Source organism: Branchiostoma floridae, chromosome 6 (assembly GCF_000003815.2).
Source record: "Branchiostoma floridae strain S238N-H82 chromosome 6, Bfl_VNyyK, whole genome shotgun sequence".
In the NCBI taxonomy this organism is placed as follows: Eukaryota; Metazoa; Chordata; class Leptocardii; order Amphioxiformes; family Branchiostomatidae; genus Branchiostoma; species Branchiostoma floridae.
This window is the reverse complement of record NC_049984.1, coordinates 16,629,771-16,654,026: the sequence shown is the minus strand read 5'-3', so window position 1 is coordinate 16,654,026 and position 24,256 is coordinate 16,629,771. Positions and strand designations below refer to the sequence as shown.

Sequence of the window (24,256 nt, the reverse complement as noted above, 5' to 3'; positions counted from 1 at the left end):
TCAATTATGACCCAAGAAAAAATGCACACATGTCTATGTCTATGATGGTTTGATATACATCTAGGTACAAACTTGTATGTCCTGATATAAGATTACGACCTTTATTCATATTGCACATTTTTTACACACCAGGCTAAATACAGGCAAGCCTTTTTTCAACTTCCTTGGTACAGGTCACAACAAGACATGTTGAAAAGATACGGTAACAGACACAAAATGAGACTATTGCTGGGTAGATTCAACTTCTCCTCGCTTTTAAGATGATCATCATATACTCTTCCATATATGCATATGTGAGAGATATACTGCCATATGGATAGGCTGTAATATGATAGATGTATTCATGGAGTATGATATCTGTGTCTCTACCTGCACCCTGTGCACACATTTTTGTGTGCTCCACCATTAAACTATGTTTTCTTTCCTCCAGGTTGGAACTCAGGCAAGGCTATACCAGCTTTATACAACACAATGGGCTGCACCCCTGAATGGTGCTCTATTTACTCTGTTGCCAGGAGAGGAGTTTAAAGGGCTGCATATCATCACAGCCGGGCCTGGCAGACAGCACTGTGACCTGTGTCTGGGGTGTCAGGTGTTTCACTGGGATGGAGAAACTAGATTTTCTCATGCTTCCATCTAGAAAGACCTGTTTGAAAATACAATGACCATCTTTAGTACCAGTATCACACAATACCAGGGCTGTCTCCAGGACCCGCCCCTCCATTCCAGGATGGAAATTTGCTAGTTGGGACAGAAAAATCTTACCCCATCCGTCCCAAATGGCTGAACTTCAAAATGTATCATTTTCATAAGCTTAAAACCACATACCTAACAAGGAAAACCAACAACATGGGCTCCCAAACAAATGGGTCCGACAGAAAAAATATAGCCAGAGAGAGTCCTGGATACCTGTATTGTACACAATGTTATATGTTCACAGCTTCTCTTTGCTTTAAAGAGCTTATTGAGTTACAAAATTGTCACCACAAAGGGGGTTTTCTCTGATACTTTCATCTAGCCTGGATGCCAGACTGTTTCCAGAGCCTAAGCAGACCAAGTCCTCAGCTCAAGGGCAAAATACTCCCAGAAAAGTCTACTTTTAAATATACATATATATTGTTGAGATTGGGCCAAGGTTCTGGTATCCGGATTGACTAATTCTTATCGAAAATGCATCTATCAAACTCCAACATAGAAATGCCTGCTGAGTACGAACTTGGAGACCTCAACTATACACTACCACCCTGTTACATGTTTCTAGTGCATGTCCTGTATTCTTCCCTTCGTTTGAAAAGCATAACAACAACACATGGAATAACTGCACAGAGAATGCCTGTTGTTTTACTGTATATCATATGCATCCCATCTGCAAATGACAAAGTCTTCTAGTTCTACTGGGGTAACAAGGTATCTGTGACTGTGCTAATATTTGACTTTGGAAACCCATACTCTAGGATCGAGTTTGTGGAACGAACTGGCCTCTTTCCATTTTGTGAAAGAACTCACCCGGTACCCTCTTCAATCTGATGACATAGGATTCTCATGACAACAATGTAGTTATTAGTGGACTATCTTATTGGTAGTTAGTAAAAGTAAACACACTCAAACTTCACCTACTTCTAAATGACATGGTAATAGTGACAAAGTTCATACATATGCACAGTTTATTCTTTTCATTCCACCTGACTTAATAATCAACTTGGCTCACTGCAGTTCATCAATCTTTGTCCCCTTGTTTAAAAGGCTTTTGTTGACTTTTGTAGGATCAGAGTTATCTGTACAGGCCTAGAAGACTTTGGTACAACAACCTTATACTGCATTGACATCTTAAAGTAAAAATAAAACAAAAAAACAAAAGATTTTTTAAACCGGTTTGTATCGAATGCAAGGCCATTTTACTACTTTTAGATAGTGAACTTAGTTGATGGATGGTGAAATTACTATGCTCGGAGACAGCGGTAAATGCTGGTACTAGTTTTGAAGGCTTCAATGTTGCAAAAAGGAGGGAAACAGTCATCGAGAGAGTTCCGTGGTTTTGCAATCTCAGGAAAGAAGCTGTTGCTGTAGAATGGCAAGAAGATGAAAACAAAGGGATACCCAGTAAGACAAACTTCATTTTGTATCTATGTTTAATTCCTAAAGCTGTGTATGGAGGTAAGCTTCATTTTCCCCATCCCTGAACAAATAAGTAAACTTGAAGCATCTTGTCACAAAAAAAGGAGACAATAGACTACAATTTCCAAGTTCTCCTCCACAGCAAAGCACACTGAGCCATGCAAGAGCCCTCTTGACAGACGATTTAGGAGTGACACACCTAGAGGCAACATCAAAGCCTGCTACTTTCAAATGTCAGCAGGTACTAGGAAGATAATAATGGTTTGCTGCTATTTAAGAGCTATAGAGGACTGCAATTTAGATTAACTGCTAGTTTTCTGAAGATGACATCATTGATCTACAGGAAATCTCAGTCGTTTTGCCTTATTTGAACCGGAATTTGCATTTTTAAAAGTCATACTGATACGTGTAAATTTACCATGTAGTCTTACTTCAAATCTATGCACATTAAAACCTTAGTTTAAACTCTATAAGAAATGTTTGGTCCATACTTGATAGTGGTAAAATGCTTGCAAATGAAACAGACTTGCTTAGAGGTCTGGCAAGGGTCAAAAGAAGAGTTGTTTAACATTCTTTATCAATCCAGCATACCCAGATACTTTTTACACAGTTCTTTGGTTACAAAGACAATGCTCATCATAACACGAAATCCTCTGATCACATGGTACAAAACCGAAAATCTCGAATAATTTTCAATTTGGGGACTTGACTGAGCAAACAGTTGCTACTGTGTCCCTCCCACATTTGTTCCAGTGGCTTACAGAGCTCAATAGCCAAACCTCTTGTCGCCAAGGCAATTTATCAATTATCAAGACCCAGGGGGCAATAACAAAACCCGCCAGCCTGTTGCATGCGCACATTCACATCCAGATGAAAGAGATGCCTCGCCTAGAGCATCCTCTATCAATCCATGACAAGACAATGGGGAGAAAACTGGTTGGTCAAGTCCCAACCTTTTCATCTACCTTCACCTCTGACATGGGTGTCTCCTCCACCCCCAGGGGGCAGGAATAAGGACTACTCTGGTTCTCGTTAACGCCTCCCATATGTCTCATTAGCAGCTACTAAATGGATTAGGAGGAATAACAAGAGTTACTGGGGTTCATTTTAGCTAAATGCAATGAAGTTATTCTAGACTTAGAGAATGCTTTTGCATTTACTGTAAAAGTAGATCTGGTTAATAACTAGAAAAATATGTGTAGACTTTTTATGGGATTTCTGTAGTGTATAATTAATGCTGCTATTTTCATAGAATGGATATTCATTTCCACTTATTTGGAATTGCCACAGCAAGCCAAGCCATTGGAATTTATGGAGTCATATTCCATATTGAATTGTAAAGCTTCACTGGAATTAACTGGACTATAAAGTCTTATTAAAGAATGTAGGATACATAATGGGGTGTGTATGCCTCCTATAACATTGCAACTCTGTATATTTCTTTTGTATACTACATTAAGACCAATCCAACCATTTATAAGAGGAAATGAAAATGGTCAACTTCAGTTCTCATTTGGTATTTTCTCCTTGGTTTTGATAGTAAAAGAGAACATTGCAGAACGAAAATGTGGTCTCAGAGATGATGCAACTTTGGCTGACTGTCATTTTTCCTCCACCGCTTCTTGGGTCTAGTTCTATGGTTTAAATTTTCACAACAAATTTTTGATACATTATGGTGCAAAATCTTCGAATTGTTTGGTATGAATGCTGATGTGGTCCACTGAACTGACTTGGATCTGCCCCAAAGTGTAGAAATCTACCAGCCTTTTGTTCCCAGCCAGAGATAACAGACAGTAGACCTGAGGTCAGGGCTGCCTAGCAACAGCCTACATTCCTGATCCCACCAAAGATACCTCCTGCAATTAATCAATAACATTAATATGTGGCAGACACGCAGCATCATGTAAACTGCAAGAGAGCTAAGAACAATTCAAAGAGGATGAAGAGAAGTGTTTTGAACAGTTGACCTGATGCCATCTTGTAGCCTCTTCACCGTGGCTTGCTCTCATTGGTTGGATCGTATGTGTGTGTGTGCAGTGTTTACATTGTCTGGTGTAGGGAGATGCTATAAGTTTTAAGGTTGGGGCATGATATATTTCTGATGTTGTGGAAACACTACCTGGGCCACAATCCTGATTGGAGATTAGAGTCTGGGGGCCCTGCGCACAGGTATGCAGGTACAACCCAAAACACCTGAGAAACGGATGGATCATTTCACAACAAAGATACCTGAGCTGTGCAGACAAAAAGAAACATATCTTCTAAAACAAATCACTTCTTGTAGAAATCAAGAAGACTACAGTATTTGTGATGTTTCCAGCCCTCATCTACATTCGAAGAGACAAGAGAGGCAGTCTCTTTTCTCCCTACTCTACAACAAGAGACAACATATCATTGGCCTGCCCTTGACATGCGAAGGTCAAATTCCACCAGAAGGTAGACTTAAGATCTAGCCATCATTTACATATGGCCCGATAAGTAAGTCATAAAATAGATGTATGGCTTTCAGCATCTCTTGGCACATCTGATGGAAAACCTGGCAGTGAAAAACCCACCACTAGAGAAGGGAACTGCTGACAACTGGTTACTGGGTGAGGGGACAGAAGCTCGGCAGGAAATGGAGGAAGGAGCACAGTGCCCAGGAAACATGATACAGTCAGTGGGTCCCCCATTCTAAATAGAGGAGGCAAAAATCAATCAGCCTGAAAAGCTTGAACCTGAATAATTACCCATCAGTGGGCTGAATGGCGGAATAGTCTGCCTCTGTGCATGTTTACCTTTTGCAAGGTTCCTGTTTGAAATGACACAATGATGGTGTTGACGGAGCCTAGTCTTGGCACCGCCCCCACCTTTTCTTCCCACTGCCAGCCGCACAAATAAAAGCCGCTGGTGAGAAAAGACCAGCAAAAATCACACACCTACGGAGAAAATCGTAAGAGGAGACAAAATGAGATTAGGTGATGCAGCCGAGATCCCCCCTCCCAACAAAGGGTTTAATGAGGAGGCCCCAACAAGGTGTGCTATTCAGAGTTTTTGGATGCTGGCCAAGTTTTCTTTTTTGTTTGTCCAGTGGGGCACTTGTTTCACCAGGTGTACCCCATCCTTGCTTTCCAACCTCTCAACTCAAACTACTCTCAAGCAGGGGTGGGATCCTTCAACCACTTCAAACTGTGCCATCTCAGAAGGAAAGAGACATTAGTCTTTAATTCTAGATCTCCTGGGGGCAAACAAATTACATCTAGGTGCATCTGGTGGCCATGTTGTTTGCTCCCGTACTTTTCTCCTTGACCAAAATGCCAGGAGTGCCAATGTCCAACTCAGGCCGCTACCGGGACCGGTGGCGCCGATCCCCCCTCTGAAAACCTAACAGATGGAGAGTTTCTTTCCATCCCGTAAGAAATCGACCTTGCCGAAAATGTTCCCAAATTCGTGACAAGGGCAGGGGAGTGATTGATGGTGCCGGAGTTTTGCCGTGTCGCGCCGCAGACGTGCAGCATATTTAATGACCCTGTCGGACCGCCAGACACCGCGCCGGGAGAATCGGGGATGCGAACACCGGATCCCGGAAGGAGAAGGAGGAAGCCAGCCGGGCCCCCATCTCCGCGCCGAAAAGTTTCCCCGAGCGCCCTAACACCGCGATTCGTGCTGGTACATCGGTCTGAGACACGTTTACCGAGTCGTAAACGCCAGGACGCGCGGTGGGGATGCGGGCGGGCCATGGAAACGCCTTGCATCCGCACAAAAGGGTCAGGAGGGACGGCTCCTCCGGATAACTTGATCGACAACACCGGAGATGTCGATCGCAGCCGGTGCCCGGGTTTTTACAAGTGATGTAGCCCCTATAAACTCCCACCAAACTCTACAAAAGTGACTCAAACAGGGAGATCGAGGTCTTAGAGAGGAGACAGGTGTAAAATGGGAAGGTGTACTTACGCTGGAGCTTGAAGGGGAGAGCCTGTTTGCGCCGAGACATGATGGGGACCAAACAAGCAAGCAAACAAACAGAACAAGATGGCGCGGCGGGGCGGACTGCGGCTGCGCACACAGCAGACACCTCCCTCCTCCTCCTCCCGCCCATCCGTGTTGTCTGTCGACTCTTCACACCTCGTCATCTCAACAATAACCTCTTCTCTGCACGCCACACTCTGTTATACTGTCTTTTAAACCAGCACGGTAACGATTGAAATAAAACTGTTGGTTTGGAGAGACATTTGAACAGTTGAAGGGGAAGAGGGGTAAAGTTTAACGTGCAACATATTTCAGGCGTAGACTCACACACCTTGTGATGCCCATGCATAAAACATCGCGTATCGAGTTACTCAACGATCAGAGGACGTCAGATATAGAATAGACACGGTTCTTACACTATTGTTTCTGATTGTAGAAGCTAGAATACATATATTTCTTAGAGATACAACTTCTTTCTCGTGACTGCTTGAATTATAACGCTGTCGGGGGCACAGATATAAATGCAATCGACTTAACACCCAATGTCAACATAAAAAGATGGGATCGAAAATATTACATGATATCAAAAGGCCAGTATCAAAGTACATCTTTTGTACTCGCATGCCTTTTGAGTGTAATAGCATGTAACCTGTACCGGTGATGTGAGCAAGATTATGCAAATTAAAGAGGATTGCACTTGTTTCACGTGAGGTGTCCTTACGTGACCCTACGGGAAGGTTTGTGGTTGGATTACAGTCGGGCGTGATTGCTGTGGAACTGATGACACAAAACAGAGACATCAATTTTCAAGCAGATGTTTAGAGGAACAATTCTTTCTTCTTGACTACCTGCCCCATAAAGAATAAAGTACCGATGGATTGCAGCATTTCTGACTATGACTGACTCGGGGTTGTGTTAAGGTAACGTAAACCGGGGCAATCAGAAAACGTTATGATCTTTCCTTTCCAAACATCTGCTTGGAGATTGCATGTAGTCACATATTATCGTACCACATCCTTGTTGCGTAGACCGCGTCTACGATCAATGTGATGTACGAGGGAAGGGGACTTTGGCACAAGAATATGCATGTACGTGGCATGTTGAAGACACATACATTATGTCTGTCTGTCATATGGTTAACATTTTAAGTTCTAGGAACGGTTTCACACATTTTTCGAAAGACTTTGAAACAGAGTCAGAGAGAAATGTTAACGTTTAATGGCATAAGCATTAAACTATCAAGGTGACTTAGTTCTACTTTTACATTGAACTATGGTGCTCTCTGCGTCGGGATTTTTCTTCCAAATTCCCGGTCACCGGATTGGACAATACGATCTCTAGTGATTAGGTTCTTGCCACGACAGGTGCCAGATAATGACTGTACTACAACCGGACCTTTAAGTCACATCCGATAGTTAGAAAGGTCAGCCGACATGGCCGAGATTTCGATTGTACGTTTGGTAACATACCACAGTTGGCCATTGATCGATCCCTACTATCTGTCTATCACTATCAAAACACCGTTTTTTCTTGGATCTGGGTTGCACGAGAGCATTTTCTAACGTTGGCAGTGTAACGTTAATTAGTGTGTCTTTATACCTATTCCATGAATAGGTATGTGTGAACCTAGGTATTTGTAGTAGAGACTATGACCGCTGACCAACCACTGAGCGTCTATAAGATCGTAGGATCCGGATCGTTCAATGAATTTCATAAATTATGGGCGCTTTTCAAGAACATTTTGTGTGTTTTGTTGTCTTTAATAGAATCGTATTTTACCTATTGCATCATATTCTAACTACGGAAAGAAAGCGTTATTGTTAGTCGCTGAACGGTTGCTGAGTGATCGCCGTCTGGTGGTAACGGTGTTGCATAAATTTCCACTTCAGGCTGTGACCACCCTACGACCCATGAGCGACCAAAGATTTATCAGATCACCGAATTTCATACATAAAGAACGAGTTTGTAAGATTTGTGTGTTTTGCCGTCTTTTGAATAATACTTTTATATTTTGCCTAATATTTCAGCTATGAATGAAGTGTCACACACATCCAATGTTTAGATATTTCGCCAAATTTAGGCCATGTTGATTTGATAATATGAGCAAAGATATGCCGCAGATTGCTTCATAAAGAACACGTATACTAGTACCTGACCACTTAGATTTTATGATGAAGGGGTCTGTTTTTTACCATTTAATTTGCACGCTCCCATCAGTTTCTGGGTGGATGTCATCCATGTAATCAGATAAACATGGCCTTAAAAGTACGTATACATACACCTAATGTTGGTCCATGTACGATAGCTCAGTGAAAGTGGTTAATACGGTGTTATAGCTACTTAAACTGTGATTTGTAACAGATACGGCATAGCACTCAATGCTGTACATGTATGTGCAGTACTAGTGTATCGCCTATCCCGATAAAAAAAGTGGAAGTCTAAAGGCTAAGTATATCTGTCAGCACAATTCAAGGCTGAGAGAATGACGTATGATTCGACGCTAGACTAACCTCGTTGGCTATAAACTACGTCACACACACTGTGACACACACCATTCGACCTTCACAAGGCACGCGTATGGAGTGTATGGCGCGAATCTACAGGGTCAATTTGCTGACGTAAACATTTTTTTATTGAGATACTAGTAGTGTTTCCTGTGCACACTATGTAGTTATTGTTCCCGACGCAGAATAACGTAGATAATACATGTAACGTTAGTATTATACATTGTACTTGTATTATTTAGGATGCATGTAACGTAGGCCACGAAAAGAAGCTAATTAAAGAACATTAGAATTAAAAAAAAAAGAGCAACAACTGTAAAAACACTTTTCCTCTTTATATATTATTAGGTTGTCTTCCAGATTATAAAAGATGAATGATTCTAAATATCACAAGTTTCACATTACAGAAATAGAAATATAGAGCGTTTGCTTCCGAGTGAGAATTGATGAAGCTGTCTATTCCAAGTTCTGAACATATTTGGAACAGGTTGCTTGACTATAAACCACTAATAATCAATGATATAAAAAACTGCGCCATGCCATGTATCGTATGCGTAGAGGACGAAATTAAAGAAAGGCTTCACGGTACCTGTGTCTGCAAAACCAAAGCCCGTTTCAGTAGGGTTCACACGTAAGACGATCAAGTCTGCGAGGAATTTACAACAAATTCTCTCTTGGCAATTTAAAGCGGTTCACATTTTGTCGTTATTCCGTGCAAGGGACCATGTTAGCTGTCTAGAAATGCGACCTGTGGAGCTGACATTTCATATAAAAATGCTTTTCACGACGATCCAAAATTTTGACGCAAGTTACAGACAGACAGACTGACTTACGTCATAACTGATCCTAATCTTTACTTTTGGTGTCAACATTTCAGTTCAAATGGGAACGCTTGGGCTTGCTTTAATGTATTTGTCTTGATCATGAGTAAAACTAAAAGCTGTCCTTCAGAAGCATTCCGCATGAGGTCGCACCTAAAATGTCAAGGTGGGGCGCTTGATGGTAGCCTTGGAAACAAGATGGCTTTCAGTTGCCTCCATATATGATATAGCAGCAGGCTCCGCACATGTCGGTGTCCAAATATCTCATCCCACTGGTAGGATTTATCATCAGGATTCTATGCATTTCCAAGGCATTGAACCCATCTATGAATAGTCTTACATTTACTTACATGTACACGTTCCTTCTCCTCCCAGACTTCTGTTTCACTGTTGCTGGCATTCTTCCAAAAGTTGTGGTTCTGCACTAGCCTGATGATTTAATTATAGAAATCCTTGGACACATATCAATTTTTGGCCGTTTAAAAAAAACACACGTTTTCGAAAACACGTTTTGGACCATACTGTATATCATTCAAAGCAACTGCACAATGGGCAAATTGCAAATAAAATATTTCTAAAAAGGGCTACTAATGTAAAAAGTCAGTGCAAAAGTCAAAGAACAAAAATAATCTATTATTCGGTATACCATACTCTATATGTTCAGTCATTTGTCCATCATAGAAAGAAACTGGACCTTTCTGAGCAAAATCTGTTCAAGAAAAAAAGTTATCAATACTAAAAATACTTCAAAAAATCTATTGAGGGTATGCACAACTCAAGTAGTAATCACTGGTCCCTCCCTTTCATCATTGCTTCAACTTTACTTGTCGAAATCAGGAGTTGTTAAAATCAGAACCATAAACCAACCATCCAACAAACAGAATAAACACACACAACATAATTATAACAATTGGCACACATAATATATTACCATAGACTTGTATACATTGTACATAATAAGTTAGCAGTAGTTGGAATGTTCTTAAGCGCAGGCAAGGAGGTTGAAAGAGGAGGCGCAGGCTTGTTGAGTCAAAGTATTGGTTGGATCACAACAGACCGATCCTGACTGTCCATAACAATTATCAGTTCAACCAATGATAGCATGGCAGTTACTAGTTCAACCAATGAGAGACCGGCTGCATGTCCATCAAACTTTTGTATTTTCATGTACTTTCTGACTTTCTATGTTCTGATGGACATGTTGGGGCTATGGGACAAGTCTATTACCAAAATACAGTGCTTCAGCTTCCTCACTCATACCAGTGTAATGGCCATGATCATGACAAGATACTGTGGTATTGGCACTTCTACAATAACTAAAGTTCTTCTGTTGTTTCTTTTTTTTATGAATTTCATCACAACTTCAGCCCAGGTGCTTTGCTGTCGCCATGATTGCCATATTCAGATGCATCTCAAGTTCCTCTTCCTGGATGTCACCTGTATCAAAACTTGAGTCAGTGGACGCATTCATGCCACCGTTACTTCCAAAGCTCTCCTCTAGTTCATCCTCCTTTTCAACTTTGATGTTCACGGTATCACAACTCGACTGAAATGTATTCATGTCACAACTGTCATGATCTACTCTATATCCTTCCTTAACGTGAATGCCAGGGTGAGGGAATGATGATGTGTTTTGGTCTCTCTCAACTCCATCTTCCTTCTCAACCTTAATTTTTACTGCAGCCCATCTTAGCTGAGAAGACGGAACATGGTTGTCACCACTGACTATCTTCTTCTCAAATCTGTCTTCTGGATTGTTGACGGTATCAGAACTTAACTGAGATGTAACAGTACGGTGACAGTTATCTAGGTCTATCTCTAGTTCATGCTCCTCTTTCAAGTCCTCATCACAACTTGTTGTAGTGCTTTCACAACTATCCAAGTTCTTGGCAGGTTTGTCCATTGGTATTGATACATGTTGTACTTGCTTTCTGGTCTTTGTACTCTTGGGTGGGTGGGTGTCGCTAGGATCTCTCACCAGGTCAAGCGTTTGAGTAGATGTCAACGTTTTCTCTGTTCCTCCAACTTTAAGAACACTCTGTTGAGTTGGAGCTGTATAATTGCACACAACATTACTGCTGTCCTTGTATGAACTCTCAAGAAATACTGGATCATCTTTTGTTACTTCTTGCACTTTCTTTCTTTTCCTCTTTTGTCTGGGCTTTTGTACTTCATTGCTCTTTACTTCCATGTTGGATTTTATCAAAGTCACAGGTTTTGGTTTGGTCATCACAGTTTCGGTGACGCTCTTCTTCTGTGTGAGACCAGGCTTCTGTGCTGGTGGCTGTAAAATCAGCGGAAGATTCGCAGCATCATTCAAGTCTTGGCTGGTATCTGACGATACTGCACAACCAGGCCCTATGTAATCTACCTTTACTGGTACACATTCATCAGAGGCCACACGATCTTTGACAGTACACCTTTCACAGTTTGTGACTGACTTCTGTGGCCCAAGAAGTAGGAACCAGAGGAAGTCTTTATCGCTGCTGAAGCCCTTGGCGTCCATGGTGTCGTTCCACAGAGTCAGCAACCCACGGTCTAGCAGCAGTGTCTTGTGGGTAATCTGACTGCCAGTGAAGGCTGAAACCGACTTGTCTCCCTTGTAATATCTGCAGTGAAGAAAAACACAAACAATCTTGAAGTTCATACTATTTCACTGTTTCTCCCTGATGCCTATCCTCAAATCTCAAATAGAGAATTGGTAGCCCAGTGGCTACCTTTGTAAACTAAAGATTAAGATGCTATGTGCTAAAATGAACAGTTATATATAACCAATAGAGAGAACAGGAGTTCTAAAATCTAAGAAACAGGAACACAGAAATAATACCTCCATACACTGAGGTCACAGAGGTTTATTCTTTATTAGGGGAAGAGTCAAGTCAACTCAGACAATATTGCAAAACATGACTAAAAGGCATATACATGTACTGATGTAGGTACCCATTTACAAATGGAGTGAGGAAAGTCAAGAGATGTGTCTTTCCAAAAGACAGTACATCTGGTCCAATACTGCCAGAAATGGAACTTGTGACCTCTTAATCTCATGTCTGCTATCCTAGCCATTGTAAGATGTATTCTGTATCCTTTCTCTTTTTTGTTGTTGTAGTTTATTGTTGACCATACAAAAGTTTATGTACTTTTTGTTGTGTCAATAAAGCTTGTATGTTGTAAGACATGTATTTTTGAACTACTTTCAATGCAGTGAAATAACTCATGAATGACTTTAATAAGCCTTCTCATGGTCAAAACTGCACATGTGCAGCGAGATGCATCATTGGTAGTATGGGTGATAGGTGAAGGCCCTAACTTGTTAACAGCTCTTGACTAGACCATGGTTGTTACATGTCAAGATTGTGTTTTGTTTATGTCTCAGGGACCTTAACCATTGACATACTAGTATACTATAAACTAGTATATAAACTTGCCTGTCCAGTAGGAACTTGGCCATCTGGTCGTCGGTGAGCTCCAGTGTGTTACAGGCGCCCTGCCATCGGGTCTGCTGACTCGGCAGGTATACAGGGGTAAGACTCTTTGCTGGCACGTCTGCGGTGTCTTCAGATCGCTTCCTTTTCCCAATCTCCTTCACTTTTGGAACCTAGAAAGAAATGTTGTAACATTTAAAAAACGCAGCTGAGTGAATGAGCACAATCTTTGTTTTGCATAACTCATAACTCACCTTTAGATATAACACAACTGTTAACAAGGCCGGACTGAAATTCAAGGTTTGATCTGTTCTGACCTGGATGACAACATTAACATTACAGTCAAACCTGTATTAGCGGCCACCTTTGCATAGCAGCCACCTGGCCATAGTGGCCACTTTTTGTCAGTCCCTTGGATTTGTAATGATTAAGAAGTAGGCTTAGCGGCCACCTGTCCAACGTGGCCAAGGCCATACGATTTCCGGTCCCATTGATACAAAAACACTGCCTATTGCAACCATACTGCAGCCTTATGTCACCCTGCACCGAGTTTGAAATTGTAGTTTGCGAGGATTTGGAGTTCCTGACAGGGTCATTTTGGCCTTAGCAAAAGGTATGCATTCCTTGAGCATTAAAGTGCAAGACTTTGTCGGTTTATTTACCGATTGAGACAATGTTACTTGGTGAGAAAGATTAGTGGGAACTGAAATCATGTGTAGCTTGCTCATGGTCAATTGATCAACACTTTCTCTATAGTGGCCACCTGTCTATAGTGGCCATATTTCTCCAGTCCCTTGAGTGGCCGCTATAGACAGTTGACTGTACCTCATTCAGTATCCTGCGGGTGACGTTAGTAATGTAGATCCCAGGCACATCTTCAGTGTTTACTGCAGTCTTCCTTTCAGCTTCCTGGGAGGAAACAATGGAGAAACCCCTATCAACTACAGGTATTTTAGCATAACTAACAGTTAACTGTAATTGTAAAATGCAGGGACCTAATTTCGCGAAAAAAAGGAGTGCTGGCAATGGTTGGAATAAGTCCTAATTAACTGGCAAAATTACATTTACAAGGTCACCACAGAAACTGGAAACATAAAACCACAGCAAAGATTTGAACATATATACTAAGTTATTGTTGTTACAGGTCAAGTAGATATATTTCTAAAATGAATAGAAACGTCAATAAAAGTTATGACATGTAAATAAAAACAATGGAGGTTTAATTATGCTATATTTTCCCCCCAAACACATTCCCTTCTTTGATATCCCAGTGGGAACTTGTTACGTTATCAGAAATTATCAGCAACATACCCAAATGTGCTCTTGCCCTGGTTCCTTGGGTTTCAACGGCCGGAGTTTCGGCTCGGCATGTGTTGTTGTTGGTGGTGCCCGCTGCTTATGCTTTGACATCTCTTCTTCCGAAAACAGGGTGGGGACCGCTGTCAGGGTCAGCATTCTCTTCAACGTGGACTCTTGAAAACATCTCTGCTCAAAATGCCGGGAACAGACCTTCCAAGTGTCTATGATTTCGTCCCACTCTTTTAAAGGGCGCTTGAACACCCATTCGACTAATTCGCCATTCGCCATGTGGTCCCTTGTGCGTGCCAGCCATATTTGACGTCTCTTGGGGTCTCTAGGAAAGTTATGGAAGGTTAGCTTTTCTGCAGACTGGCTTCCTTCGCTGCAAACGACACAACGCACCATATTTGACGTTTCTCTGCTTTGTTTTTGTCAACTTCCAATATGGCGGGCAGGTGGGTGACCTGTGACGTCATAAGGTCAACTTGTTACTGTAAATCTTGAAATGTTTTCAGTTTCATTATATTTCAGCCATACATAGTATGGTGAAATATATTGTATTCGTAATGTTTCTTTCTTCTTTCTTTCTTTCTTTCTCCTGTCAAATCTTCAAAGTGATTCATCTCCGCCGTTCCTGGACCGAATGACCTGAAATTTGGCACAGGGGTAGAATGGGCCAATACCTTGATGCTTTTTTCTCAGTTTTTTCATATCTGCCTCTAAAAGGATTTTATTGAGATTTTTTGGGTCAATTTAAGACCAAAACTGTTCAAGTGATTCATCTCCGCCGTTCCTGGACCGAATGACCTGAAATTTGGCACAGGGGTAGAATGGGCCAATACCTTGATGCTTTTTTCTCAGTTTTTTCATATCTGCCTCTAAAATGATTTTATTGAGATTTTTTGGTCAATTTTAGACCAAAACTGTATATTTTGGCCCCTGTACCCTGGTATTACAACCAAATGAGCTGAAATTTGACAGAGATGTGCCTTGATAATGCCCCCATATAAATTCGATAACACTTTTGGTGTACAGTACAACAAAATGCTTATTTTTGCGATTTTTTGACCAATTTTTGACCAAAAAAGGACACTTTTGGCCCCTGTACCCTGGTATTACAACCAAATGAGCTGAAATTTGACAGAGATGTGCCTTGATAATGCCCCCATATAAATTCAATAACACTTTTGGTGTACAGTACAACAAAATGCTTATTTTTGCGATTTTTTGACCAATTTCTGACCAAAAAAGGACACTTTTGGCTCCTGTACCTTGGTATTGCAACCGAATGAGCTGAACTTTGACACAGATGTGCCTTGATAATCCCTTCATATAAATTCAATAACACTTTTGGTGTACAGTGCAACAAAATGCTTATTTTTGCGATTTTTGACCAATTTTTGACCAAAAAAAAGGACACTTTTGGCTCCTGTACCCTGGTATTACAATTAAATGACCTGAAATTTGGTATAGATAGGCATTAGATACTTAGTAACAAGATTCAAGTAAAATTTTTGACATAAACAACTTTAAAATGATTAATTTTGGCACTTTTCTGAGGGGAAATTTGTTTTCTTTTGGCCTCCTGACGTGACCTTCCGTGACCCCGCACAGAGCCACACCTGTGCGCGTCAGCCGGAGAGTTAATTGAATCAAAGACCTAGCCAATCAGCGAAGAGGAATTTGGCAAATGATCAACGCATCATCTTCTCCAGTTACATGTTGCTGTTACAGCTTACCTTTGCCACTTCTTCTGTGTAAATTATTTTGTCTCTCTGGTCCTGCTAAAAACATAATATCGTAATTGGAACACACCGCGGAATTGCACGGAGAACGGGCGCGTGGTTGGAAGGGGGTGCACTATACCGGCCGAACGAAACACGGCACAATTAACTGCCGCTGTGTACCTTTATACATCCTCTGTTGTTCCTTTCTTTCCTGTTAGTAGTTGCACAAAACAAAAATCTGCATGAGCATACAAAAAGTCATGAGAAAATGGGCGTATACTGACAAGAATTTTCATTTAATTTTGGTCCGTCATAACCGCTATGACGTAAAACTTTACTGCTGGCCGTAGCATTAAAAATGGCGGGAAAATGGCGGCGTACGTTCAATTTGACCCATTCAGTCGTAGATCCGGGCTATAATGCAACGGTTCCTCACACTTTTGCACGAGTTGTAGGTCACCAAAAGAAATTCAAGATTGCTGTTGAATCATGCTCGTCTTGTGCCGTGAGCATGTGATTATTATCTACAAATCTGGCGATGAACGTGACAGTGTGTTTGTCCCACGATGAGCTCGCCTGCCCCGAAAATGACCTGAAAACTTTTGGCCTTGTTGTCTTCGAATGCATTGTTATCGATGCTTTGTAAATTATGTATTGGACACCTAGATGTCTGAAGTGTGCATACCTCAGAAATAACTATTGTTGCATGTGTAGATCTCTTTAAGTTCCACTATTTTTAATCGACCGGTATAAGGCTTATGACCGGTATTATGCCAATGCATGTTATCAGTTCTTTGGGGCATATCTATGATAATCGCAGCAGTCACTTAACTTCTCTTCAGGAGTTTAGCGTAACACTATTTCAGGTCAAACCGTCAAAGGCAACTAAAAACAAACTTTAACGTTACTAATTTCAACAGTACTTATAACTTGTTATCCGAAGTTGAAACGCTAGCGATGGTATTTTCGCTGCGCTGTTAGCTCCGTGCGACTGTTGTTGACGGTCTTATAACGGTATATTTTGCACCCCTGTACCCTGGTATGAGTAACATTTGGTATAGATAGGCATAAGATAGTTGGTAAAATGATCCAAGTAAAATTTTTGGCATAAAGTACTGTAAAAGGCTTAATTACAGCACTTTTTTTAGGGGAAATTGGTTTTCTTTCGTTCTCCATGCCATGACCTTTCGGACGTTCACCCCACAGAGCCGACATCTGCACCTGCGTCTAGCCGGCAGGAAGAGTTAATTCAATTAATGGTTCAGCCAATCAGCGAAGAGGAAAGCGAAGGCTAATTAATATTCATAAGCGGGACCACACCATACGTTAACTTGAAGACTCAGGCCGTACAGACTTCTCGCCAGGATTTTTTCAAAGCGTCGGACAGGGGTCCGGGGGCCGCCGAATGTCCCTGGCGGGGTCCAGGGGCAGGGCCACTGTGGGGGGGGGACCCAGGTGGGCGAAGCCCCCCCGGAAGCTCTTGCATTTTAGACTATTGAGAAGGCTTCTTTTATCAGTTTTTTTAGGGCCATATCTACGATAATCGTAGCAGTCACTTACTTCTCTTCAGCAGTTTGACTTTAAAATATTTCGGGTCAAAGCTTCAAAGACAACTAAAACCTCATAAACAACAAACTTTACTTAGCTCAACAGTATACAAAAATATTGTACGGGTTGCCATCCTTAGTTGAAGCGCTTATTTATAGCGCTAGTATCTTCGCTGCGCCGTTAGCCGCCGTGCGACTTTTGTTGACGGTCTGATATCCCTACGTCGCCGCCTCGCTGATATTCCCACGGACATGTTTCAAGAAAAATACCCAGCAAAAAAACGCTGTTCTGCGTCAAATTCTATTCTATAAAACATGTGGGACTCAGTGTTACAGTCTAAATATTTTGTAGAAGCACCGCTGTAGGAAAGAAGGTCCAAGCAATGTAAAACATCACGTAGCATGAAGTTCGCTGTCAACTGGCACACAGCACATGACTGTTTAAAACTCTAAGTCTAATCAACAGCCGTGTTTGATTGATAGCCGGCGGTCCTTTGATGAAGTCGGCGAAAGGTGCGTTAGTTAGAAAATCTGCGTTTAGTTTTGATACGTAATTATAAGTTAGACAGTGGCAAGAATGATTATTTTCTCATCAATATTTCTCTTCAGAATTATTTGAACTTAATTGTACATCTAAACAATTGGCTTACCTGTGCAATGTTTATATGATTAATGATCAGTGTACTGAAATCATGTGTAACGTATGGCTCCTAGTCAATAGATCAGCATTTTCTCTATAGTGACCACCTGTCTATAGTGGCCACATTTCCTAGTGCTGTTGTTGTTTGACATAAACTTTGAACATTTAAATTGTAAGTAACTTTAAACTGCCAGAGTTTCAGCCCAATAAAACACTCTCAGCGCCAGGGTATGAACAGACTGACCAGACAGACGAAAATAAATCCTCGAACAAGGTTCAATCGTATCTTCCGGGTCTGGCAGGAAGTTGTTAAACTAAAATAAGAATAGGCTCGATGGCTGATTGCATACAAAGTAAAACAGTTTAACAGTTTTACAGCTTGAAGAAAACAAACGCTCCTACAGTACCTGCACCTGCTTGATAATTATTAAATCGTATGCCCTACTTGAATAAAAAAAGTTCACTGCAATAATAAATGTACCCACATCACAAGGAGCTTATACTTTTTTAAACTTACACCTAGTTATCGTACTGAAAATTGTTAATGACATTACATGAAGTCATTCAACAATTTTCAGTCATGATGAAAATTTTCTGAATGGAAGGTGCGTGTGATTATTGTCATTTTCTGAAAAATAGAAGCAAGCTCTGTTTTTACCTGGAATCAATTCACAATACCAGTCCACTTTGGGGGATAATGTACTGTTAAGAGGATGTTCCATTTTTGCGCATGGGTGATTTGGAACAGTCCAATGTTGCGTGGGAAGGGGTATGGCTGAAATATGCTGTATTTGCTCTTAAGCAAATGTCGGCCTTTCTAGTTTTTTTTGCATTTTCCCTGTAGGACACAGCGAGTATGCTACGCATTTCTAATGTAACGGTGCTGTACTACAAAATTGTTTCAAATCCAAAAGAAGGTGAAAACGTCATTTCCCCTCCAACAGTGAATATGTTGTACATAGGTCCCTTTTTCAACCTCCTTGCCAATTCCAAGCCGGATGACATCCACGCGCACATTGCTCAGAAAGTTTCGCCTGCTCTCAAAACAATGTGGCCACATGTGACCTAATTGCATTCCTGGTCAATCAGAATTTTGCCAGAAAATCTGCTCCCCAGGGTAAGGGAGAATAATGTCAATGTAAACATGGTTGAAATTGCGGCGATTGTCAAGAGGTGAAAAGAAGAAAACCCAAAACTTTGAAAAGAATGGACTGAATGTTTAATTCTGTTATTTAGCAGCATTTTTTTCTGAATTGTGTTTTTTTTATGCCCTTGCGCATTAGTTTTGGGGTCTCTAGAGGATTTCAGTGTGGTCTTAGATATGATTCAGGAATACAAGGTTTCACAAAATTACTTACTTTAATACTTTCACAAAATTATTTACTTTAATACGCACTCGCTTTGCAAGAAACCCCTGCATCCTGGACTTTTTTTCTTGATCGCATAACGCGTTATGACGATTATAACGTTCGTTTGTTCGTTCATCCATCAATCCATCTATGACCCATTGATCCTAGTCATTTCCTTCCTTTATTTTTCACTATTCCTATATAGTAGAGTAGATTCATCCCTCAAGCTACCGTGACATCTTGCACACTGCAGTCGTCCCTCAGAAAGACATCTGGAGCCGCATAGTTCAAGTTTTGAACTTTTATTCAGCCTGTTGGCCAAATAAATTTGTTGTGTGTCGGTTCGAATAAAGTTCCTAAACGGGGAACATGCGGCTCCAGCGTCTTTTCTGAAGATGTGGCGTAAGTGTGAACGGTTGGCTGAGGTCTCCTTCTCCACATATATTTATTTTTCACTATTCCTATATATGTATATTCCAATCTTTTTTTGCCGAGTTTAGTAGAAATTCAGAAAATAGAGGGAATAGTATAGTAGGGGAGTCGGCCGTCCAGAGGAGTCAGTATATGAACATTTTAGGTCAGAATACATCACCGTTAATATCGAGACCCCCAAAATCCATTAACGTGCAAAAAGGACTATTGCAAATTGACTATTACAAGCTTAAACTGTGCAAAGTGGACAACCGGTACTTCACTCCTATTTCTTATTAAAAAAAAACATGATGATGATACACCTCTAGGGAGAACATGGGTATAGTCTATCTATATCTGAAGGAAAGGAGCGAGCTGGTAAAAATCCTATCTACTACTATATCTCCGCGACTCAAATCCTCAAACTCTGCTTGGAGAATACATCGGGCTTCATCCTGTCTATGCCATCCTCTCCGACTCCGCCAGGGTGCGCTGCTCTAACATGACGGAAACAGCGGAACTCACTCCGGTAGGTGTCGCTGTTAGAGGTTTATATAATTTTGTTGTTTTTTGTTTAACTAAGAGTCCCGACTTTGCCATAGCATAAGTATGTGGTAATCCAAGAAATGTCATATTTTAGCTTCCAAAACGGGCCATAGCTAGCCAGAAATGTGTTTGAGAGGACATAGAAGTGATTGCAATAATGCTGTACTTTCTCCCCTACAGGTACAATGGTACAGTCTGGCCCCCTCTCCCCGGCCTACTCTCCCCGGCCTGTCCTCCCCATATGGCTGGCACCGGGAGCGCTCCTTACCCAGATGTATAACGGTCTCCGGACGGGGCCATTGGCAAACTTGATTTTCGAACTTATCTTCTTGTTGTTGGTTAACTGTATATGTAAACTTTTTTTGCAATGTATTGTGCAGTTTAATACCTTTGGTATGGCTTATTTGGAGATTAAGTGTGGTGTTCTGAGCATCATACTTTCCGCGGATAAAGTTGCTTGTCAGTTGCCGGGTATGGCCACAGTATGAACTATCCTCCGTTGCAGATCACTTGCCGATCACTAGCCTCTACCAGGCTCCACGTGTCGCTTTGGATACTCTCAAAGCAGAGGTTGACGGTGAAAATCGCGACCTTATATCCACTGGCAGGGAGGCTGGTCGAAAAATACGGTACATAACTTATAAGGAAAAGGTCACGATTTTCCCCACCAACATCTGCTTGGAGAGTATAGCTTTGACTTGTAGAAAATAGGGATCACCTTATGTTTTATAGTTTTTTATAGCTATAGTTTTGGGCCGGGCAACTCCTCTGGTGTGTTCTGTATCTGTATCTGTATCTATATCTATATCTATATCTGTATCTGTATAGTCAGTATAACCGCCGTTCGGCGTAACACACCAGCTTCGCAGGCACGCGGCGCGGCAGCAGCTAGTTATATTACACCGAACGACGCATCACACCTAACTTTTGCACATCTATCTGCAAGCGTTCTTTATAGCGTTCTTTAAAGAGTGTTATATGTAACGTTATATTTGGCCATTTTCTGATGTAACCAGCGATACATAGAGTCTGACAGAGGCTAGCTGACCTCGGCAAATGCACGTAGTTGGAAAAAAAATGTCTGCTGTGATCTGCAACGGAAGCTAGTTTCTGACTCATCTCTAGGCAGATTTACCAGTGGCATAAGATAGTATCAAAGCTGACTAAGGAGTATAGCTGGCCAAAGCGAGTCATCAGCCACTCTGGTAGCCAAACACACTCCTAGGTCGGCTTCACTCCTCTGGCAGCTTTTGATACTACTTATGCTACCGTAGAATCTGCTTGGAGATTAGTTTCCGACGACGATGACGGCTACTTCGTGATGGATGCATCTGTCTGAGTGATGACAGATCAAAGTCTGAAGTTCCTCCGCATTCCGACAGGTGGACAAAGCGCAGGAAGGCCCGGCATGCCTGGCTTTGTACGTCATCATCTCTGGTCGCCAAGTTCATTTTCTTGCTGAAAAAAATGTAGGAAATCGGCCAAATTGGCAAATACTTTGCTGGCCATAGAGCTACAAATTTTCAATAAAGTATATAATCAAAGCTCGTGAAAAGGTTACGGAAAGCCCAAAGAAGGGTATGGATTTAAGAAACCTTTGGGGCTGCATGAACGACTCATAAATGTGGCCCGGGGAAGTCATAACGGAAATGGGGTGTAAAGGTGACCAAAAGATTACGGAAAGGGCTTAAGGTACGCATGATTTCCGTACGAGATCTCAGCCGTCGGATACGGAAATATTGTTTTAATGACGCTTACAAGTATCTTATATCCGCGCAAAGACATGTGAAGAAGTGCAGAAACATACTTAACGTTATGTCCACACTTACGGAAGGACGCATTAAAGGCAATCTTTACTTATGTACAGGGATCGTTAAGTTGCGGAAAGAGTGTATTTACGTTGAGTTTAAGTATGCTTACATACTAGTCTTCGTACCGTGTGTGTAGCTCCAAACCTCCTTGGTAGCTCTATAGCCAGCAAGTCGAAACAAATATAACACCTGGGAAATACTGTTTACCCCATTTGGAAAATTTCTACTATTTTTCTAGCAACAGAAGTAGGCTGTGTCACTCTGGCGGAAGCCACGGTGAGGGTGGCCGCCTTACGGACCGTGGGACCCGGCAGTGTACCCTAACCCCGTGTTTAACACACAAAGCGCGCCCGTGTACCGGCTCTTTAGAGTAATTTGTCCCCTTAATTAGCTCTTTCTTTACAACACTTCTTCGCTGAAAAGGTGCGAAGTGGTGGAGCCCCGTTTCCCTTTGTCGCACCTGCAAGTGAACACCTTGACAAAGAGGATTCGCCCCACTTGGGGGTGAGGGTGCCGACCCGTTGGGTCACAGAACACGCCGGTCGCGTGGTATCAATTCTGCTAAGCATGAAAAGCCTCATTGACACACCAGAGGCCAAGAGGGCCCGTGACAAGGTCTCGTAACCGAACTGGCGAAACCGATATCAAAATAATCCCCGAGTTTATTTTCCCGCGGCTGTCCGGCGTGCGCTGCCCGGAGGAAGTGATACCCCTCCCGACCACCTGTGTGCACCTGCCCCGGTACCTACCCACCTAGTTTCTCCTGGGAAGAAGGCGCTTTGTAGTATCTGTAACATTAATCCTGGCAATGTGATCTCTCGCTTTGTTCTAAGTTGTGTTGTTATTCTTGCTGGCATTGTTGGTTATCTTAATGGCCATTGTGCGGAAACTCTTGGGTAAACCGTCTCGAGAGGCCGTGTCAGTCGGCTACTGAGGCGTTTTCTCCCGTCACCAAAGATGATGACAGTCGCGGAATGCGAGTTATGCGAAGGAGAAGGACGAGCAAGCTTCCTGAAGAACTCGAGTTGCGAAATTTGAGACAATCTTAGATGACAGTTTTGTAAGAGAAGGAATGTGAGATGGTGTCATGATAGTACAGTACGAAATCAGGAAATGATGACGCAAACCTATGTGAAACGTCTGAGCTACATATACTAAATTAAGTATTTCATGTAAAACACTCGAATGCACAAAGTACATTCAGTAAATCTTATTTAATTGTTGATTTTACTGTATATGTCAAAGTTAGAGATACTCTATTTAGTTGCATAGAAAGTAGATTCACTCACTTTAGACACATGAGTAGCACTGGCAGATTTATTCCTCATGCGTTTTGACAAACCGACCATAGCTTAACCGATACAGTCCTACATTTTCACCATTTAATACCAAGAAGCGAGAAGAAGTCGCTTCTGTGTTAGACTAGATCTGTGATGCTCTTATATGTATGCTTTGTCTTGCTGTGGCGTGTACTTAGATCAGTTGGGCAAAAATTTGCATTAAAGGTCTTCATTAATTCAGAAATTATCGTAAATCACGACAGTAAACAGTCGAATGTGTCTGTATCATAGCACTGCCAGAGCATGGATCCTTACAGAATCAAATTTCGAGGCTTACTTTAGTTTAAAAACACAAAAATTGGACTTACCCGATTTTTTTGACAATCAAACTCCAGTCTTTTTTGTCGAGGAATGAGCAATCCACTATATCTCTGACGTCATGTTATGCAGGTAGAGTGGAGTTGAACAGTCGACAATTTGGGTTAGTACATTTTTTTTGTGTTGGGAATAACAGATCATAATTGGTCCAGAGCGACTTCAACCAATACAGATGAACTTTCAAGTTATGGCTTCTTATATACAAACTACAAGTTCAATTGTTAAACGATACCCAACTGTTGTTACAGAAGATCTATGGGTTGCTTTTATTGTACTAGAGATTTAACGTTATTATTATTGTTTTATTGCATACCCGGTAAACCGCCTCATGACGTTGAGCACTGGGTTTGTACTGAAGAGTATTTAAGCTGCACATCCGGCCAGATCCACTCACACCAGGGAAGACCCATCTACTCTTCTCCATAAGTGTTGTGGGTTCTTTTAAGTGCTCTAATTGT

General features: G+C 41.6%; 1 protein-coding gene across 1 annotated transcript; it reads right to left on the bottom strand.

Annotated features, from left to right (window-relative positions):
• Nucleotides 1–10,194: 10,194 nt before the first annotated feature.
• On the bottom strand, nt 10,195–14,597 carry LOC118417250. The gene is made up of 4 exons (XM_035822734.1): nt 14,122–14,597; nt 13,636–13,719; nt 12,814–12,983; nt 10,195–11,997 (listed from the first exon to the last, which is right to left on the bottom strand). The coding sequence occupies exons 1-4, from the start codon at nt 14,512–14,514 to the stop codon at nt 10,752–10,754; spliced, it is 1,893 nt and encodes a 630-aa protein (XP_035678627.1). The 5' UTR covers nt 14,515–14,597; the 3' UTR covers nt 10,195–10,751.
• Between the last annotated feature and the right edge of the window lie 9,659 nt (nt 14,598–24,256).